Below are 19,797 nucleotides of genomic sequence, written 5' to 3' on the forward strand. Positions count from 1 at the left end.
ATCAGCAGTTCTTATGTACTGATTTAAAAATATCTTAATGCTAGTGTCCTGCGTAACCACTGCTGAAATGAAAATTTTGTAATAGTTATGGTTGACGGCTACATAATTTGTATTTGTTCTATAATAACAACAGAAATATTTTGAATACTTGCTTTTTCTGCTTTGAATACTTCTGTTATTTTCCATCTAATAATAAATCCACACTGTTCTAGGATTTCCTTTAGCTACACTTTTTTTGATGGGTAGGCAATGTAGGATTTCATATATTCTCTTGCTTCTCTGACTGGTTTTCAATAATGGAGGGTTTGTAATTCTCATTATCTGTGCATTTCTTCTTTCTGCTGTAGAAAATTTACTTCTCTAGCTTTTTTTTTTTTCCTTCCTTTGATGGCTTTAATGGTTTCCCATGCTGTCATGAATTTTGGGGAGAAGAGTCATGCTTGTACCATTTTGAAGTGCAGGAAGTCCTGGAGTAATGTATGCATCTACATAAGTAATCGGACATTAGTATTTGTAACCCTTTCATCACAGATAAAACAGAATTTCACTAAGAAGCTGGGTCTTGGCCTTAGATGAATTCTATTTAGAAGTTTTTGAAAGAGTGCAAATATTAGCCAAGAGTTACAATGCACCCTGTCTTACAGGCAACCATTTGAAACTTTAGATTTCAGTCGAAGGCTATATTTGTGAGGATTTATTCAACAAAGAAAGATGCTCTGAGCTTCTATTGGGAATTTAATACACAGGTCAAAGTTTGAACTTGCTGTGAAATAAGAAGCTTTGCTGGAAATAGCAGAATGAGATAGATTTTTGTTCTCACATATAAAAAAAAAATAAGAGTTTTTTCTTTTAATGGGTCGAGTTGGCGACACTGTGGTTTCAGTGTATGATTAAAAACCTGGCCATTGAGACCATCCACTTATAGTATGTAGTCTTATATAGGAAGGAAGCTTTTCGTTAACTGGTTATCTCATTGTCTTTTTGCCTTTTTTACCAATATATGTGTTGCGGGTAGTTTGGGGTACTCTCATTTTGCTGATGTAATGCACTTGGATCCCATTCCTCATTCCATACTCACGTGAATAGGCCCATTGATAGCAATAAGACCACACAAGTAATCCAGGCTTGTGGAACTGTGTTCCTGTGTTCCTGTGTTTTCTGTAGAGATTAAATTTAGGTGATGAAATACTCATTGTTTTTGTGGAGCTGGCTCTTGTGCCATAAGATCACATGGCCCAAGCAGAACCCTGTATTTATAGCTGTAAGTGAAATGTTCTAAATGATGTTATTTTTATAATCTTGTTTTTCCCCCAGAATAAAGCTGTAAAAAATCCAAGAGCATCTCTACTGTAGGACCTGATGGAGCTGAATGTGGATGCTGTTATTAGGGATGAACAGTTAAATATTGACTGTGAAGGCTGCCCCTTGTTCGCTTTCTGCTTTAGGTTTGTTTCCTATTTAGTTAGGTTAATCTAAGTAATCATATCAAAGGCTATATTAGTTTGCTTTTGCTTATAATACTCACAGCTGGAGTGGAAATTGACTGTTTTCCACTTAAATGGGATCAAAGGCCTGCCTAAAATATTGATTTATTTATAGGGGGCAGAAGTGTACAAAATACATAACCCTGCAAAGAGGGCAACAGGAGGGATACTCCTCTCTCCTGCCACCTCTCCTCTAGCCCCTGACATACAGCTGTCAAATACAGAAACTGCTAACTCCACTTCTCCAGCTATCCACAGATGGTCTTAGTTTTTCACAGCACTTGAGCACTGTGGAATGCAAAGGCCACGAAGCTTGGCTCCTCTCTGCTGACAGGAAGAACTGGTTCAGGGAGGTGAATGCTAAATCCAGCCCTTGTCTGGCAAAGCTCATCATGCCTTGGGGCCTTTTACCTCTGTGGGTGGCTCTAGTACTTTCTCTGCTGCTCTTAGGGGGATAAATACCAATGCAGGTAGCTTTATTCCTGCTGGTGCTCGCAAGAAACTCCACAAGGAGAGACTTCAGTGTTGAGAGTGAGAGAAGTGACTTTTGTATCACCGCTTCAGGCTTAATGTTTCTGTCGCTGTTGTCCTCTGCATGGTTTATTCTTCGTTGCACAGGATGCAGTTGGTTCTGCAGCTGGGACATCCAGCAAAGTTTGGTGGATTCACGCTCTTGGTGAGATTTAGTGAGAAAATGAGGCATGCAGTAGGAGAAGTTACAAGCAAGGTAATTGCTGATGGTGTGATTCGTACTTAAAAATTCATGGGCAAAAATACATGTAGAGAACACTATCATTTTTTATTAGGTGTTGAACTTGATAAAAATGAAGTAAACAAATAGCGCATAGCGGATTTCAGAGGTACAGATATTCTACAGTGTCCTTGAAAAGAGAGAACTGATGTGTCAGAATAAAATGTATTGATTTAAAGGCCAGACAGAATACATGAAATAAACGGTGTCAGCAATGGCAGATTAACTAAAGAGTCAAAATATAGTTAAATTTGCAGCCTTGTCAAGCAATTCAGTGCTACATTAATGAATTTTGTAGAGACGCTGTTTTGAATAGAATCCTTTTTCATCAGATTTTGCACATGTGCTTTCTGTGTTTGTCTAAAATAAAAGGTAATGAAACAGCTAATAAAACCCCAATTTATTTGTTTCCATTGAGAAATAAGTTCTTAGCATGCAACTACTGTTCTTTGTGTTCTGCATACTCTTCCTCCCTTTCAGAGTGTACATATTTCCAGTGATCTGTTATTAAACTTCTCTCCTCCTACTTTTAATTAAAAAGATAAATGTTGATATATGTATGCAGATAGTCAGGGCAGCAAGGGCTGAAAGCTCCTAAAACCTCCTGCCACTCTGAAACTGCACAAGGGCCTGGGGCCTGGGAAGCAGAATGATAAAAGGGAACTGAGAGAAGGTACATATTTTCTGTTTTCTCGTACATTTGACTCTCAGAGGTGATCGAGAGAAGGGAACAAATTGTAACTTTGCACAATTAAATTCTGAAGTGGTTTATCTGGGGGTTTTTTTCAGGACTTTAGGAAAGTTAGAGGGGGAGCAGAGCAAAAATAAACCGATCTGCCAAGAACTGGGAAGTTTATACTGGTGTGAATGCATTGCTTGAAATAGATAGGTCAAAATCATTAATAGCTGCTCATCTCCTCGTGGCCTTAGTGCACTGTCTTCCAGTTCTTTGGCACTCCTCCTGATCCACAGATAGCAGTTGTCTTAATTAATAGCTGTATTAAATTTTATTTTTTATTGTTCAGGTCTTTGACTTCCTGTAATAACAAGATCTAGTGTAAGCTACCTGTGAGAAACTGAAGAGCAATGCAGTCATTGATGCCTATAAAAAGACTGGGATCTTAGGCCTAAATACTATGCTCCGCTTATTTTCTAGAACAGTGATAGCATTTAGCGTTTTGGTTACAGAATATTTTTTTCTTTCTTATTTTCTGAACACAGGATCTTGGTGATTGTTATCTTAGTAAAACACACTTCCAAGTAAGAAATAGGAACATCCCAGCAGATCTCAAGGAGAAAAACAATGATAATGTGGAACAAACGTTATTTTCACATGTTGAAGTAAGTACAGATTTTAAACTTTTGTGTTTATAAAATAAATCACGAACAGGATTTTTTAAAATACTGTGCCATTTAATTAAGTCCCTCCAGAAAGTTTTCAGATCTTAAGTTACCAGTGGATTTTAATTATTCTTCCTACAGTTGTTTTCATTCAAATATATGACTATATAGGTGATAAAATTTGGGAGGAAATGAAAAGGGCTCTAGCATCTTTTATGTATGTATTTTTCTCATGGAAGGATAATGTTTCTTTGCATGTTGATTCACTAACATTAAAGAAACATTTTTATTTTTGTGGAAAAAGATGAAGCATCAAGATGTAGTTATCTTAGAGGTAAATATTAATTAAAAATAAAACTTTGAGGTTAATATTAATTTAAGTGATATTTACTGAATATTTAGGTTGTGTATAAATAACATACTGGTAATTTTTTTTAAACTGGTGGTGACAACTTACAGTAGATTCGGTGTTCTTTAAGGAGTATAAATTTCTTCCTTCCAGAAAATGAAAACTGTTCATTAAACTCGGAGTGAACTGATCTGAATAATTATTTGCTTGTTTATTTGCTTGTTTGATTCTGCAGTAGACCTCCAGATTATTGACTGATCAAGACATAAACAGAAATTCACTTCCTTCTTATGTTATTGGCATAAGTATGAAAAGAAATCTTGGATTATAATTGACTGAAAACCATGTGTTTTATATATTACAAACTATTCAATAGATGGACATGGTATATTTTCCAGTTACCTTTTTCTGCAACAGTTCGCTTTGTGTTTTCATCAGCACACTGATTCTTATTTTTTTTCTACAGTGACTCTGGTACAGGGTCTGAAATGAGTATTGGTTTGGCCTAGTTTCTGAAGGAAATGGCACTTAAAACAATCTCTCTGTTTTCCAGTCTGTGGTGAAAATTTTACAACTCCGTTGCTGATACAACAGCTTTGATACACATTGGAATCCACATAATCTTTAGAGTCACACTACCTAGCATTTGTTTGATAAGTACCAGTTATAAGCATAGTATGTAAGTCATCTGAAAGGTAGCTGTAGCATTTTCATTTTTCCTTTAATTTGGATTCTAGTATTTCTTAAATTGAAGGCTAGTGTCAATGCTTCAGTGGTCATTACTTAATTGTCATTATGGCAATGTTTATACTTCAGTCCTGGCTTCTAAGAACAGATTACTGTTTATATTTAAAATTGCTTTTTATGATCGTGACTTTCTTTTTTATAACGAATCAAGTCTTCCTTACAGAATGTATTTTAAAAATCCTTCTGGAAAGAAATACCTGTAGAAAAAGTGTCACAAGACAAAAAAGGCTTCAGAGCCTGTAACATACTGAAATAGAGCTTTTAATATACTGAAATATGATTCTAGGCCAAACTCTATGGTTTATCAAGATGCGAATATTAATAATAGCCTCTTGAAATATTGTGCAAGATTTCTGTGTTTTGAATCTCAGAAATGTCTATGCTGAAGGGACCTTAAACAGTAGCTCCTCTTTGAGAAGAAGCCTTTGTTCATGTTGTGTAGTGGCAGTAAAGGTGAAGAGTGAAGCAAGAGAAAGGTCTTAGAAAATCATGTAGGTTTTAAGACAGGAGGTTATCCACAAGAAAAAAAAAAGTAATTTTCCTCTCCAAAATGTTCACTGCCTAGTAGAGATTATGTCAAATTTATATATTCTTCATTGAACTGAAGAGTAACCAGGCTGTTAAAGTTATTCAATCTAGAAAATGGCAGAAGCACACCAATAAGTTGGGAAATGAAATTTGCTATGGATACATAAAGTAAAGCTATATACTTAACACTGGGGGAAAGATGGAAACAGTGACTCTAGAGGGGATAAATTTGCTTAAGCACAGCAGTGCATGTTCTTTTCCACAGATGTCGAATGTGAGAGTCCTTTTGCACTGTTCTAACAATCTGTTATTTAAGTAGGTTTTGTTTCTATAAAAACAGATGTTGCACCTATAAGGCAAATGGTGTTATGGACTTACTACAACCTCTTTCAATAAGTTATTGAAATACGTTCTGATGAATAGAGTTCAGGAGAAGTTGTGATCTTGGTAGAACTTGGAAGAGTTTCCACTGATTGGATGGTCTTGATATTTAGTATTTTTTCTTAGAAAATTCATAAATTTTATGTTTATATATTCGAATTCTAAAGGAGTGCTAGGTAAGAATTTTAATTTATTTGGGAAAAATTGTGGCCATTGTGTGATAGTTGCACATGTCACAATTTTCAGCTTCAGAATTACTGTTGTGATCTAGATTTTTCTATGTTGTGTCTCTGCTATTTGTGTCTTATTGAGATACTTCCATCTGTCAGTAGTCTGATCTTCAAGGTGTGGTAGGAGACACAACACATAGTTTTATGTAAGATAATTAACCAGGAACAACAGGAAGGAAAAAAATAGGAAATTAAGGTCTGGGTAATCAGTACCTGTTGTTAGAAACAACGAGTATTGACAAAAAGACAAGGAAAAAAATGTACTGTGGTATATATGACACAGCACAAGAGGCCAAAAGATTTTCCTCTCTTGTTCCTGGGAATCCAGTTCAGAGATTACAGATAGAACGCTAGTTTTGGCAGGCAAGGTGAAGAATAGCAGGAAAATGAGAAGACAAATTTTTGAAGCCGAAGGGAAATACAGGAAAGTTATCCATACTGAGGATATAACTCCTGTTTAGGTAATTGAACCAAAGACACATCAGGGAAGGGATGATGTTGAATAAATCAATGAGTACGTCCTATTGTATCAAAGAGTACAATTAGGATGTTGAAACTGCAGAGAAGCAAAATTATTACTCTTCTGTTTGTCATTAATCTGTGAAGAGATACTGATGTAAAATGCTACAGTGCAGAAAATACTCCGAATAGCTGAAGTAACTTTATTCAAATGGAAAATCAATTATCGGTTATCACAGTGTCAAAAATGTGCTAATCTTACGAGATCTCCATGGAACCTGATCAAATTATTTGAGAAGTTTATTTCAGCTCAATGGTCATATGGACAGTTCACATTTCCAACTTTCCATCTCGTTGTCTGTTATCTAAACATTTGGAGCCTTCCTGGTGAAGGAGTGATGAATAACTAGGTATTGTGGTCTTTTCTACAGACCAGCCTGTATTATGTGGTGTGCTTAGTTCCATTTACACAAGTTGTTTTCTCATCTGAAAACCAAGAATAAAATTTTGTGTGGGTTTCTTTCTGCTTATTTTAGATATCTGCAATGTAGAACTTGTCACTTAAATCTTTGTTTCAGCCTGAAGAGGCAAAAAAGCATTTTTGGATATAAATCAGTCAACCTATTTTAGGTGTCTTCTCTAGGAGAAGATGAGTCTGAAAGTGTCTGTTTTTCTTCACTGATGATCACGGGAAGCTAGATGGTTAACTTGGATGTGGATGTCATTTTGTCACATGAATCTCATACAACAAAGTATGGATCTGGGCTCATTAAAAGCAGTAGTAGTTTTTGCTGGTGACTTCACTGAGGCAGAGATTCCACTTTGACAGTAAAACTCATAGTGAGGACTCTATTTGGTGAAGTCGCAGCTCCAAAAAAAAAAAAAAAGGATAAACTTGGAGCAGCTGACATTGCATTAAACTTTGATTGAAATCCGTGCATTGAGACTGGTGTGTTTGTGCAGTGGAACACTGTGGCCTTTGTGATACTGGGACTCAGAAACTCAGTCAGTACATGCAATGGATCTGCACATGCTTGTATGCCAAAGTACCACCCTGTTTTTGGGGCTGGTGGTGCATGTTGCTGTATTCCAGCTTGTGTTGGAACTCCTTCCTTTCACAGAGGTTCCTGTATTGCAGGTATTGTGAGATACTGGGCAGTAAGTTGCTGCAGTGAGAGGCAGCCCGCGCTGCAGGACCAGCAGGAACACAGCAGAAGCCAAGACCAGGGTTTGGAACCACTGTGCTGCACCGCAGCATGTTGGCATGTGATCTAGTATGAAGCAGGTTTTCCATTTTCTGCAACTTGAAGGCTTCTGCCATGTACATAATAGTTAATTGATGGTTTCTTCACCTTGTTGGCAAGCCTGCAGAATTCAGACTGTCTCCTACTTATCCTTTTGGATGTCAGTGAGCCTTTGGTATCTGCTGGTTTGCAGACATACTCTTGCTAATTCCTGAGCTGTGCTAGCCAGTAGAGGAATTTACCTTATGAACTTACATGAGGACTGTGTAGGATATTGGGAGTTGTGGGAAGGCTTGCAACTCTAAGTGGGTTCAGTATAAGCTACATGACTTGCATTTTATCCTTTATATTGAAATGACCCTTAACACAAGCTTAAGATGAAGGTAAATCTAAAAAGGGGATTTATGCCCACATGGGTGCAGTGACACTATGAAGGCAGAGTATCTGGAGAGAGGTGTGCTTAAATGCTAATTTTTACTTACAGCAGTTTAAGAAAGTTTCTCTCTTTGTACTTGGCAGTGACTGATTTCTCAAGTCGTTTATCTAACCTGGTGCCTGGGGATCCTGCTCTGTGCAGTCCCTGTCTTTCTATTCGCCATCTTGCTGGAAGAGCATTGAGAATGTTCCTCTGGAATGCTGTTCTCTGATTTCTGTGGATTTAGTTTAATAAAGATGTTTGTTTTAATGTCCAGATTGGTAAACAGAAACTAGTAATGACATTGTGATTAACCATAAGCAAACTTTTGACCCGGTTTGTGGAGGACACCGTTCTAACCAGTGAGATCAGATTCAGTCCCTAGGATATGAGCTGAAGAGATCATAAATCTTTTAGAGTATCTTCCAATAGAATAAAAATAGCATGAGATGCAAAGCAAGGAACTGATACAAGCACGCAGTGCCATTTTAAAATTTTTAAGTTGCAATTTTGTTCTGGTTAAATTTTTATCAAATCAGTTGTTGTCTTTCTGTGCTGTCCTGACTTTTTGTCAGATGAGTGTCATCTACACTTTTCTGCAGACAACATAAATCTTCTGTAACCACCATACTTGTGTTCTGGCAAATTCAGTGACAATCTTCAGTGTATATTCTTTCTTGATTCAAATCAAATCTGTCCTGCCAAGAGATCTGTCACGGTCTGTATCAATGAACGTGGAATTGTGTCTTCTTTTGTACGACTTCTTTTATATGTGGAAACACGTTTCAAGTATTTCTGTACTGACAATCTTATATTACTCAAATTTATAAACGAGGTTCATGTAAGTTGTTCATCAGAAGCTCTTCACCAAGACTAGATGCAATGATGACCAGCTGTGGGAGGTCATAAGTTTGATGAACTTAACCTGGGCTGGGTTTTGAGAGATACTGTAGCACTGGTATCTTGTCTGCGTGAGGCAATAGCTTTTACTTCCACCAAAACCAGAATCTTACCCTTCTATTTTTGTGGAGTTTTTTATTCCTTCTTCAATCATCCTTGTTTTTTCCAGTCTAAGTAAATCACAGTGAACAGAATGGTTTTCCCTCCCTGTGATTGGAACTATTCAAATGCTACCAAGTCATATTTCACTTTATTATGAGCCCAGGTAGCCAACTGCACTGAAACCATGTCTTTCATTCTAGACTTTAGTGTTTACTGTCAGCTGTATCCAACTCCAGCTTTTGTTAGGTGCTATATAGACACATTTTAAGCAAGGACAGAACAATTACATGTATTATTACGTGAATTGTTGATAAGGTGAAAAATGCTGTACAAAATTCAAAATGAAGGTAGTCCTTCTGCCTCAAAGAGCTTATATTCTGAAAGAGTAAAATAGGAAAATCTGGATTCACTTTATGCATTCTTTTTGTTTATTATTTAAATAGCTCAAGGGAAGCAATAACTTGGAGTAATAATTCTCTGTGTGTGGTTTGTCTCAGCTCTTCTGGGTATTGCAGAAGAAGTGAGTCAGCGTGGAACCATTTCTGAAGCAAGAGCCATTGCTACTTTATGAAGGACTGGGCAGGTTGGGAATGTTGAAGGTGTGTTAGTACCTGATGTTGCCTTTGGAAAATGAGCACTGAGCTTCACAAACTTGTTGATTAAGTTATGTATTTACTTTTACGTGGGCTCCACCTTTGCTGACAGATGTTCACTAGTGTTAGTGAAGATCTGCCTGATGCAGGATGTGGGAATGAGTCTTAACATCTTTCTTGAACTTCATAATATCATGTGATTTGCTGTTCAGCTGGGCTGTTCAGTTTACAACAACTACAAAATTATAGTTCTTAGTAATTATTAATCATTTTTTTCTCTAAACAAATCCAGTATTTTTAAAATTAAAAACAAGTCCTTTTTTTTGTGCAAAAGTAAACAAGATGAGTTCAGTGTAAACATTTGCATAACCACAGTATTTGTTGGATGGTTAAAACATGTGAAGTGAAAACCCAGCAAACAGTACTTAAGGAGAAAAATGTAAATACATTTAATGGAATTCAGCACTCACTGCAGAAAATAATGAAAAGGCCTTAGTAAAGAGGGGGAAAATCAAGTATCACATACTTAGTTTGTAATGAATGATCTGAGCTTAAGAGCAGCACAGTTGCTTAGAAACAGGTGAGTTTATCCCTGGTCTTTTTGATAGTTTCCTTGTTGCTCTGAGAAGGGAAGTAAGTCATGCTGCATCTGTATTCAACCCAAAATGTGTTCCCTTGAAAAATTGATGTGGAAAGCTTTGGTTGCTTTGGTAGGAAGGAAGTATTCTAATTTCAGTTTGTCCCGCATCTGCTCAGAGCGTTTTCATCACGCTTGGCTTCCTATCCAAATTCCATTAGGTCTCTTGGGAACGAGCTCTTTCTTTGGTGCTGCTGCCCAAAATGTTGCTGGTCAGCCTTAAGTGGGCCACAGTACATGTTTGTGCCCCGTAATTATGTGTTGACCAGGCCAGTGTTTGGCCTCATCTTCCAAATTGCCTTAATGCTTCATTGTCTAGCATATGTACCAGAAACCTTTTCAAATGCCAGGTCACAGAAAAGAAACCCAGATTGTTGATGGAAACCTGTAAAAAATGAACTGAGAAACCAGTTATTCTAAGGAGATCTAAAGTGTGTTGCAAAATGCAGTGAAGATGCTTGTGATTTTGCTTAAAAATGTATTAATCTGAAAATTGAATTAGCCTTTATTAAACCACAAGAAAATATTCTGGTGTGGATTTTATTAACTGTGTTCTACATGAAAAGGCTTGGCAAAAGAATGACATTGTTTAGAAATATCAAGGCTGGAAGAAACTTTGGTGTAGACGTTACACCCCTTCCTTCAGCTGGAGAAACCTCAATAAAGGGATGATGCTGTGGTGACAGAAGTCATTTGAATCCCAGATATGTCCTGCTTCTGGACTCTATTGATGAGGTGTCTCTGTCTTGATGGAAGAGGACAAATGCTTCTGCTCCGGTGAAGTTTTTGGGAAGAAAACTTCCCATGAAGACGTGGGAAGTTTTTTGTCTCCTGCGCACAGACCTTTGTAGATCATTTTTTGTGTGTCACTTTGGTATCCTGGCAAATCTTGTTAACAGTAGTTACATTTAGTTTTCAGCAGCTTTGATGACATGCTGTTGGCTTGACTGTCATCGTGGGTGGTGGGAGTCTAATCTTAATTCTCTGTCTTATACATTCTTTGATTGCTGTTCTGTTTTACCCAGTAGGATAATTTGTCACAAAACTTAGAAATTATATCAAAGCACATATGTAAACTAATTATGAAGCTCTCGGGAGAACTGAAGAAGCACGTTGTTTGACCTCCAAAAGTGATTTCTTTTTAGTTTAGATGTTAGTGTAAAGTGACTTCAACTTTTTATCTGCTCTCCTAGTATTCAGAGTTGTCGCTTAATATCAGCAAATAGATGCTACAACAAACATGGAAAAAGATTCTCTAGTTCAGATTGGGTAACTGAATGTGACAGTTTAGTTAGAGTTACCGTGGCTGAAGGCGTGGCATAATCCCAGCAGTATGTTTTCCTGCTGCAATAAATAAAACTGTTTCCTATGGAGCACACATTGAGCCTCTGGTAAGTAAAGATGGTTTTCCCAGAATCTTTGACAGACTAGTAATACTAGTCACAAAGTTACTTGTAAGCTGCTTCATTTGGTCTGATGATCCCGCATTATGGATGTTAAAAAGAAGTATTGTTGTTTTGTTTCAATTTAGTGCATTTTTTCATGACATCTAGAAAGTTGTTCTGAAAAATGTATATGAGTGGTTTTAGCCCATCTAGAGAAAAAAAATGCAGACAGAAGTCTCTAAAATTTTAATTACTCAAGTTAAATTTTAAACTAAATAATTCTTGTGTGATTTAATTCATAAATATACAGTCTCTTTTTTATTTTTGTGGGCCTTTTTAATAGAGTAAGTAATTATTATGAGATTGTAAAAAATAATTTTTAAAAATGGTGCCAGATGAGACTTCAGCAGCAGTTGTCTTTGCCCTGTAAATTGTGCTGACTAATTTACCTTAAACTGTGTGTAACTGCTTATACAGCAGAAGTATCAGAGATATGTAGGCCACTCATTCAGTTAGTTACCTACCTGGGTTGTATGTTTCCCCTCTCGATTTGCCAGGACTTTTTGATAACTGCATGCTTGACATGCCTTGGTACCAGAGCAAAACCTCCAGAGATTCCAGTTTCTATAATTTTGTCAGTGGAAAGGCTTTTGAGAAATTAAAATCTATTTTTCTGTTTTAAATTGGGCTACCATGAGTGGAAAAGATACTGAAGTCATGTGCCTATCCACAGTGGCATGTATGGCCACACTGTGGCATCCTATTGTATTATTTAATATATTAAAACTAATATGCGTTGTAACACAGTACCGCTGTGGCATTTACTAAGCAATACTGTACTTGCGGGTACTGGCAATGAAGAATTTGAGGAGAACATATCAGTAGGATACAACAATTCTTTATCACGTATGAGCAGGTAGATACCAAATGCTTTCCCAGTTAAACCTCCAAAACTATTAGATTGTTATAGATAATTCAGGAATTGAGAGAGGCCGAACACTGCGGTGTTTTTACTCTGTACGACTCATATATTGGGACAGGCATGTGGTTAAAAGCTCACTAAAATGCGTAAAAGACACACGTGTTACTCTGAAATATGCTCACACAGTTTGCTTTATCTCTAAATCGCATCTGTTTTCATATTAAGACTGTACACTTTAGGATTCAGTAGAACACATGGTATGTTCTGGTGATAGTTGTTCAGAATCAATGAATCACTGCGATGCACAATGCAAAAGGAGTGTGCTCCAAGCATGGACATTAAAATTAGCGCCGATGTTAAATATATTTTTAATGTTAAAATTCTTGCATTCCTAAAAACAATTCTTCAAGTGCATTTGGAATAATCTAGCCTTAAGAAGGTAAAGGGAAGGGATTTTGGAGCAGTAGAAATACTTCTGAAACTAATGGATACAGAATTATGTTTTGGTTTGGCCAGTGTCAGGTATGGAGATGTAAGAGAGCTGCCCAAGTCATGAGTAGCATTTTAAAAACCTGGGTTTTAAAGTGTGCTTCTGTTCTATGCCCATACATATGTCATGAGTTAGTGATGGTGGCAAGCAGGGATGGACGAAGTGAAGAAGAGTGAGCCTTGCTCCCAGCACCCGGGTGAAATTGCTGCACCAGCGTGTTGGGCGGTACGTGCTGTGCCAGGTGTAGATGAGTTTGCTCCCTCCCAGAGCGGCCAGGGAGTCCTGAGGGAGATTGCGACACCCAAATCATCATTTCAGCATTTGGCTGCTCCAGGGACATTGATGATGTGCTGCTCTAACTCCAGGCAGAGCATTGTCTTTTTGTCCAGACTGTGTTTTTCAAATATTTATGACATCAGCTCAGAAACAAGAAACATAACACTATAGCATTTGTCAATACTGTTTTACCACAAAGGGAACAAAATCACTATCTAGTCAATTGTTAGCATTTTACTTTTTATGATGAACCTCTAAATACTTGATGTTGCCAGTATTGCATATATGCCTTGCTTTGTTTCCTTTACATTAAATTGTACTGGTACAGTATTATGCTCTATTTTTCTAGAGAAAATACTCATCCGTATTGGAGCAATACTCCCTATTTTGGCCAAATGCCTGCATTTTGTAGCTGCATTATATGATTCATCTTCCGGTATGTTTGGATTATTCGCCTGCAACACACAGGTCATGTTGGCTTGGAGTGAATATTGCAGATTTAGGGCCTTAGAGTGAGCACTGGTTTCCTGAGAACCAGGCAAAATGGCCAGACTTCCACATATCGCTGCTGCTTAGAAAATTCCAACATTAAAATGCTTATAGGTTGCTTGCTGTATTTGTTTCTGATTTTTTTTTTTTTTTTACTTTTCTGACAAAGGTTCTGAAGTAACAGCCTCTTTTGCTGTCTTAAATTGTATAGCATCAACTGCAATCCAGCAGACCACCATGTGCTGTGGGACATGAGGAGCAGGGGAGTGCCAGACCTGACTGCATCCCCTGGGGCTGTTGAGGTTAGACCGCCTTCAGTTACACCACTGAAACTTTAAAATATCAGAAATGCAAGCAGTAAATTGTCTTGACAGTGAAGAAGAGTACACTGTCTTTAAATGTGCTTGTCATTGGTGTTATGTCAAAGTTAGACCACACAGTTGTGGTCACAGCTTCCAGTTTGTTCACCCACCTTAAGATTCCCTGATCATTGCTATTGTCCTTTTAGCTGTGAGGTCTAACTGTGAGTTTTGTTTCCTCTCCAAGACCATCTCACCATTGTCTGTAAACTTTTTGCATGAGTCACTCTCAAATGCATGAGACAATTCTTTGTTACAAAGAGCAGTTTTTATTTCCTACTCTGGAAAAAGATGCAGTCCCATTTTTGGTTTTTTTTTTTTGAATGCTAAATCTTTGTATACTGCCAATCTTATTTGTTAGCCTTACTAATTAAAAAGCAGCCAATGTTGGCTTTATGTCAATATTGTAAAGATAGCAATTTAGCTTTTTTCTTGAGTTCAGAACATGGTGTTCCTCAAGGACATTGTAGAGTTGTACTGTGTGATCGGTGTGTGATTTTGAGGTCTAGTCCTTCCTAGATATAACTAAATAGCACTGAAGTTGATTGAGATTTAGGAACTTCTGCTGCAGGAAAATATGTTCTAGAGTTACAAAATATTTTGTTGTCAATAATAACAATAACTTATCTTTCCTCATGCAGACATACACAGTGAGGAGACACTGCTCTGTTACCTTTTAGGAGCTGATTCTTAGTATATATCCTTTAAAAATGTAGCTATGAAAACGAGACTTTTTTCATACTGGACTGGTACTCAACATGATACTACCAATGCATAGTGTTAAAATTTGGTACTAGCGTGATTATGAATGCCTCAATTTCAAAATTATTCTAATTTACAGCAGAAATTAATTTGATTCTGTGAACTCATGTGAGATACAAGTGTTTTCCTGAATGAGCAAGAGAATATATCTTTACTACATAGCAGGTATTTTTTGCTTCAATTCTGCTTGTTAATGTTGTGTAATCTTTCTGCCCCGGTTTCCCAGGGACTAGTTCAGACATTGCTTAGACATGCTTATTGACAATTTAAATGAGACACTCTCACTTCTGCTGTATACAACCTACAGAAAGCACATTCTGAGCATAGGGAACATTGTTTAAATGTTCATATATGTTTGGGGACAGGAAAATATACTTGTTAGCATAAATGGGATGTCTGTAACTGGGAGTGTATTGTTCAATAGGTAGCTTTCTCATGATGATCTGTGGTGGTAGCAATGAAAATAAGTAATGTCAATTGGCTCAAATATCTTCTACCAGTTCGCTCTGAGTTCTGAAGGAAGACATAATGTAATATGCTAAATGAGATCTGGTTTCTGAAAAAAAACCCAAAGAAATAAAGTGAAAAAAACTCCTTGGGATCATGAGATAGACTTCTGTGGGGTAAGTGATAAACTAAGATGCAGAAAGGCAGACGGGTCTATTATAGAAGAGAAAAAGCTGTGGCTTGTGCGAGGCGAAAGACTTGTGCTGTAGGTAACACGTCATACTTTATAACGTAAGCTTTGTGTCTGTCTAGTGGTTTTTTGTAATACAATCATCAGTATTTATTTCCATCTACATTTTGTATTTTTTCCCTGTTTGATAGCTTGCCAATAAAATTTCTTTCCCAGAGAGCTGAACCTAACTTGCAGAGTGACAGGGCACAAAAAAACACCTTCAAAGGAAAGCACATTAAAAAGCTCAGAAATCACCAGAAAGCGTTAACGGCTCTGTTGGCTGTTACACAATGGGATGCAGGAATTGCAGTAATGTTCTTCTTCCATCTGGTGCCTGCAAACTTGCTGTTTTCAGAGGCATTCATTGCTGTAGCAAACTGTTCACTTATTCATTCATGTGTAGCTGCCCGTTATTCTTTGGAAAAGACTTGGGTTGAAATCGGCTCAGTTCTTTGTTGCAAAAGTGCTCAGTGTCAAACATATTACAAGAAGATGTCAGTCTAAATGCAAATATCATCAGATTTCAAAGCATCTCCACATGTTGTGTATATTTGGAATGTACTGTGAAGGTGTAGTCCCAGGAATGAGGATCTTGACTGACAATGCTCAAAGGAAAATCACTCAATATCTGTGCCAAAATGTCTATCTTAGACTGAAATTTCGATTTCCGTTTTAAATTTCCTGGCTTATGTTACCTAACATCCCAGCCATAAAATTCCTTCTTTTCTTAGAATTTCTGTAGTTATTTTCTTTGTTACATCTGGACTGGTTAATTTTCAGGACTGTGAGATTGCTGCTGACTGGAAGGTGTCACTCTAAGAGAGGAGGATAGTCAGGAACTGAAGGATGGAGAAGAGCTCGAGCTGGCACTTTTCTCTCTCAGTAGCGAAAGAGGATGACCTTATTTTGGAATGTACTTCCTTGCCTGTTGGGGCAATATCAGGGTTGCCAGTTTTGTCACTTTACTGCAGAACAAGGACCATCTGAGGTCCTCATGAGGAATATTTGGAATGAAGACAGAGAAAGGACACTTATTTCTTGCCAGACCAGGAGATAAAGGAATTGATAGGTAGTTTCTGAGCACAAACCAGTTTAAAATGTCCAACTGTTGTTCCTCCCTGAGTATCTGAAATAACCATGTTTGTAAGGCAAGAGTCTTTGATGGTATGTTCATGGCAAGACAAGCTTGCCACGTTAGCTATCGCATATTTTACGTTCTCTTCTCCCGGGATATATATATTAATCTCTTCAGTCCTGCAATAGTGAGCAGGTAAATGACCTTACTAATAGGTTCACTGAAAGGAATATTATAGGTTTTCCTAGCATTCTGCCCATTTTAGTTAAATGACATATAATAATATGCATTTAAATCTTGTCTTGCTTTCAGAAAGTGTGAGCAACAACGAAGTGAATTGAGACTACATGGGAAATGTTCACGTTGGCATATGGAAGCTTTTAGGTGCTTTGCATGTAACTTGGCCTTTCTCACCTTTTTTTGAAGGATTTGGTGTTCCCTGTATTGATCTAACTGGGGTAGTTGTTTATGGAATTTTTCCCTGTGCGTTTTGTACCTGTATGCTACAGGTGTAGTGACAGAAATACTAACTGCTGGTTGCTGGACTGGAGGACTCTTGTGAAGAAGGAGCAGTTCATAGCAGCTAGAACATCACTGATGTTCATCTACTATTGATATGTTACTTGTGGGGAAAAAATAATCAATATTTCACAGAAGTGAAAAGGCTCAATTAATTGAAACCCATTTGGTCTTCTAGGTAATGAGAGAAATTTGAAGAAATAAGCTGTAGTTGGTAGGATGCAGAAAACAAATTGGTAAGGTGCATATGGTGTGCAGATATATATCATCACAATCAGTATAGTAAATGTGCTTATAAACGTTTCTTTAAAGTTCTCCCTACTCTGTTTTAAAATGTTCACATCCTGACTCCTTTTTACAGTTTGTTACAATAGGCTATGAGGCACATTTGTATTTCAAAGAATCAGTTATTGTGTTACAAGATTTCAAAATAAATAAATGTGAAACTTTGTCTACAGAGTGCATTTATGCTAACTGCTTCTCTTAAGGCTTTCAGTATCAAGGACATCTGGGCAGTAATATGGGAAAGCCAGTGGTTGTGAGTAACTGTTCTTTGATTGATTTCCTTTGGAAATCATCTTAAGAGGTTGTACTGCCTGTCTGTCACTGCACTACAATGTACTCTTGAAGCTGTTTGCCAAGATCAGTCACATCTGGCAAGAGGTTATTTATATTCTGAAGATGCTGAGATCCTAACAAGCTTTGCAATACCAGTCAGTGAGATGGAAAAGAAAGATGCTGGTAATAACTCAAATGCCTGATTTCTACCCAGGGATGAAGAGGAGGGGAGGCAGGGATGGAAGCCATAGTGAAAGCCTGAGATTTATTTAGCCTGTGTTTACATTAGTACTGTGGTTTAGAGCAATACTGTAGTCTTAGAGGAAACTCTAAGAGATCTAGGAGATCTGTTCCAGGTACGCACTGCATGGTCACCAACTCCTGATGGAGGTGTAACAGCACAAACCAATGACTGATTTTCATGTATAGCTTTGAACCGCACGTAGTTGGTCTTTCAGTTCAAAGAATCGGACTGAGTCCAGTCGCAGTAAAATCTTGGAGCTGCGTACACTGTAGGTTTTGTGGTCACTGCACCAACTACTGATGCCCTTGATCTGTTGCTGTAGTTCCATATTTCTTGCTGATGCAGGCGTAGCCCTAAATACGTGAGTGTACCAGCACTTGTGCTGGGAAAAGTCTGAAAACAAGGAGCTAAGTTCCTGTATAGTCAGTGGACAGAGCATGTGTTTTTGAGTATCTCTAATTAAAGATCTTGGCTGCTTGAATTTAGGCAGCAGTTATGCAGACATGGTCTGCTTTTGGAGACCTTCCAAGCCAACTACGTTGAAACTTAAGCCCGGAATCTGAATTAATGAATCTGAATTATGTGTCTAGCTTAAGCAAACTGAATTCCATTTTCCAGCTTTGTTAGTTCTTCGGCTTGTGGAATTTTTGTTTTCCTTTCTTTATGCACTGCTCAGTCAAATGCACACTTTTTAGATGTTAGCAGATAGTATTAATCATGTTAGAAGTGAGGTGTGTCAGAAGGATTAGTTAAACATGACTACAGATCATCCCACTGTTGGTACCTAGGCTCTGTGATTTTCAGCAATCTCTAGGAGCTGAGTGTAGATTTCTGAACTGACCTGATATGTAGCAGTGGTGAGTCTTTCGGCTATCTTTAGTGGAAGCTTCTGAGCACATAATGCTGTGGAAAATCAGGCCACATTAGGCACATAAATAGAAACCTGCTAATCTAAATGGAAGTTTCTGATTTTGAGGGTTTTGTCCAAGATTTAGAAGCTAAAGCAAGGTTAATTGTCTTGAGTAGTTATGCAGGTTTGCAAGAATGAACATGAGAGCAAGAAAAAGCTTCCTATATGAAATCCTAAATCCTAAGTCCCACATAGGATGCATGGAATACATTTAACTATGTAGGAATACATTTAACTATCTCCTTTCTAGAGTCCTTGTGCTTCAGCAGCATTACAGCATATGTTTTAATGTATGTTTAACTAGTACAGTGATTAAGATGTAGAAATGCGGTTAAAGAACAATTGAAGAAAGATGAAAATGCAAAAGGTCTGGTATACCAAGAGTTAGCAAGGTATAATACTCTCCTTTGGATTGCACTAGAAAACTGTTTTGATCTGATTTTCTGTGATGTGTTTCTGTCTCTACCCATGCCTCTACTCAGAAATTCTTCCATCAGTGGAATGATGTTAACCACACTTGAGCAATGTAGAGGTTTTTAAAGATAATTAGCTCCTGTAAGTTTTAGGGAATTAAATGGCTGAGTAGAGGACAGAGACCATAAAAATTCTCTGCCTGAGGGAAAACTTGCAGCCTGTGCTGATAACTTACTGTGTGCCAGAGAATCTACGTGAGAAAGACCTTACAAACTTCCCAGCTGAAGAAAAAGCCCCGCCCTTCCTTGGACCTGAAACTCAGCTGACCACAAGATTCAAATCTGAAGGAAAGAAAAATCAATCAGACGAAACAATTCAAAACAATTCAAGCTAATTCTGGGTGTACTATATTTAACAAACAAATTGATGAGCAATTTCAAAATGTTTTGTCATGTGGATTTGATGCAATATGAAAAAACAAACACGAGTTGATTAAAGAACTATGTCTACATAAATAAAATATTGGTTTTTCTGCTGTTGATTTTTTTTCTCTC

General features: G+C 37.5%; 1 protein-coding gene across 1 annotated transcript in view; it reads left to right on the forward strand.

Moving 5' to 3' along the window:
• ATG10 (autophagy related 10) overlaps window positions 1-19,797 on the forward strand; it is an 84,365-nt gene that overhangs the window by 4,024 nt on the left and 60,544 nt on the right. Inside the window, exon 3 of the mRNA XM_065657159.1 lies at window positions 3,457-3,576. Within this exon, the coding sequence (XP_065513231.1) occupies window positions 3,457-3,576 (120 nt within the window). The remainder of the gene's footprint in view (window positions 1-3,456; window positions 3,577-19,797) is intronic.

This window comes from Caloenas nicobarica, chromosome Z, assembly GCF_036013445.1.
Source record: "Caloenas nicobarica isolate bCalNic1 chromosome Z, bCalNic1.hap1, whole genome shotgun sequence".
NCBI lineage: Eukaryota > Metazoa > Chordata > Aves > Columbiformes > Columbidae > Caloenas > Caloenas nicobarica.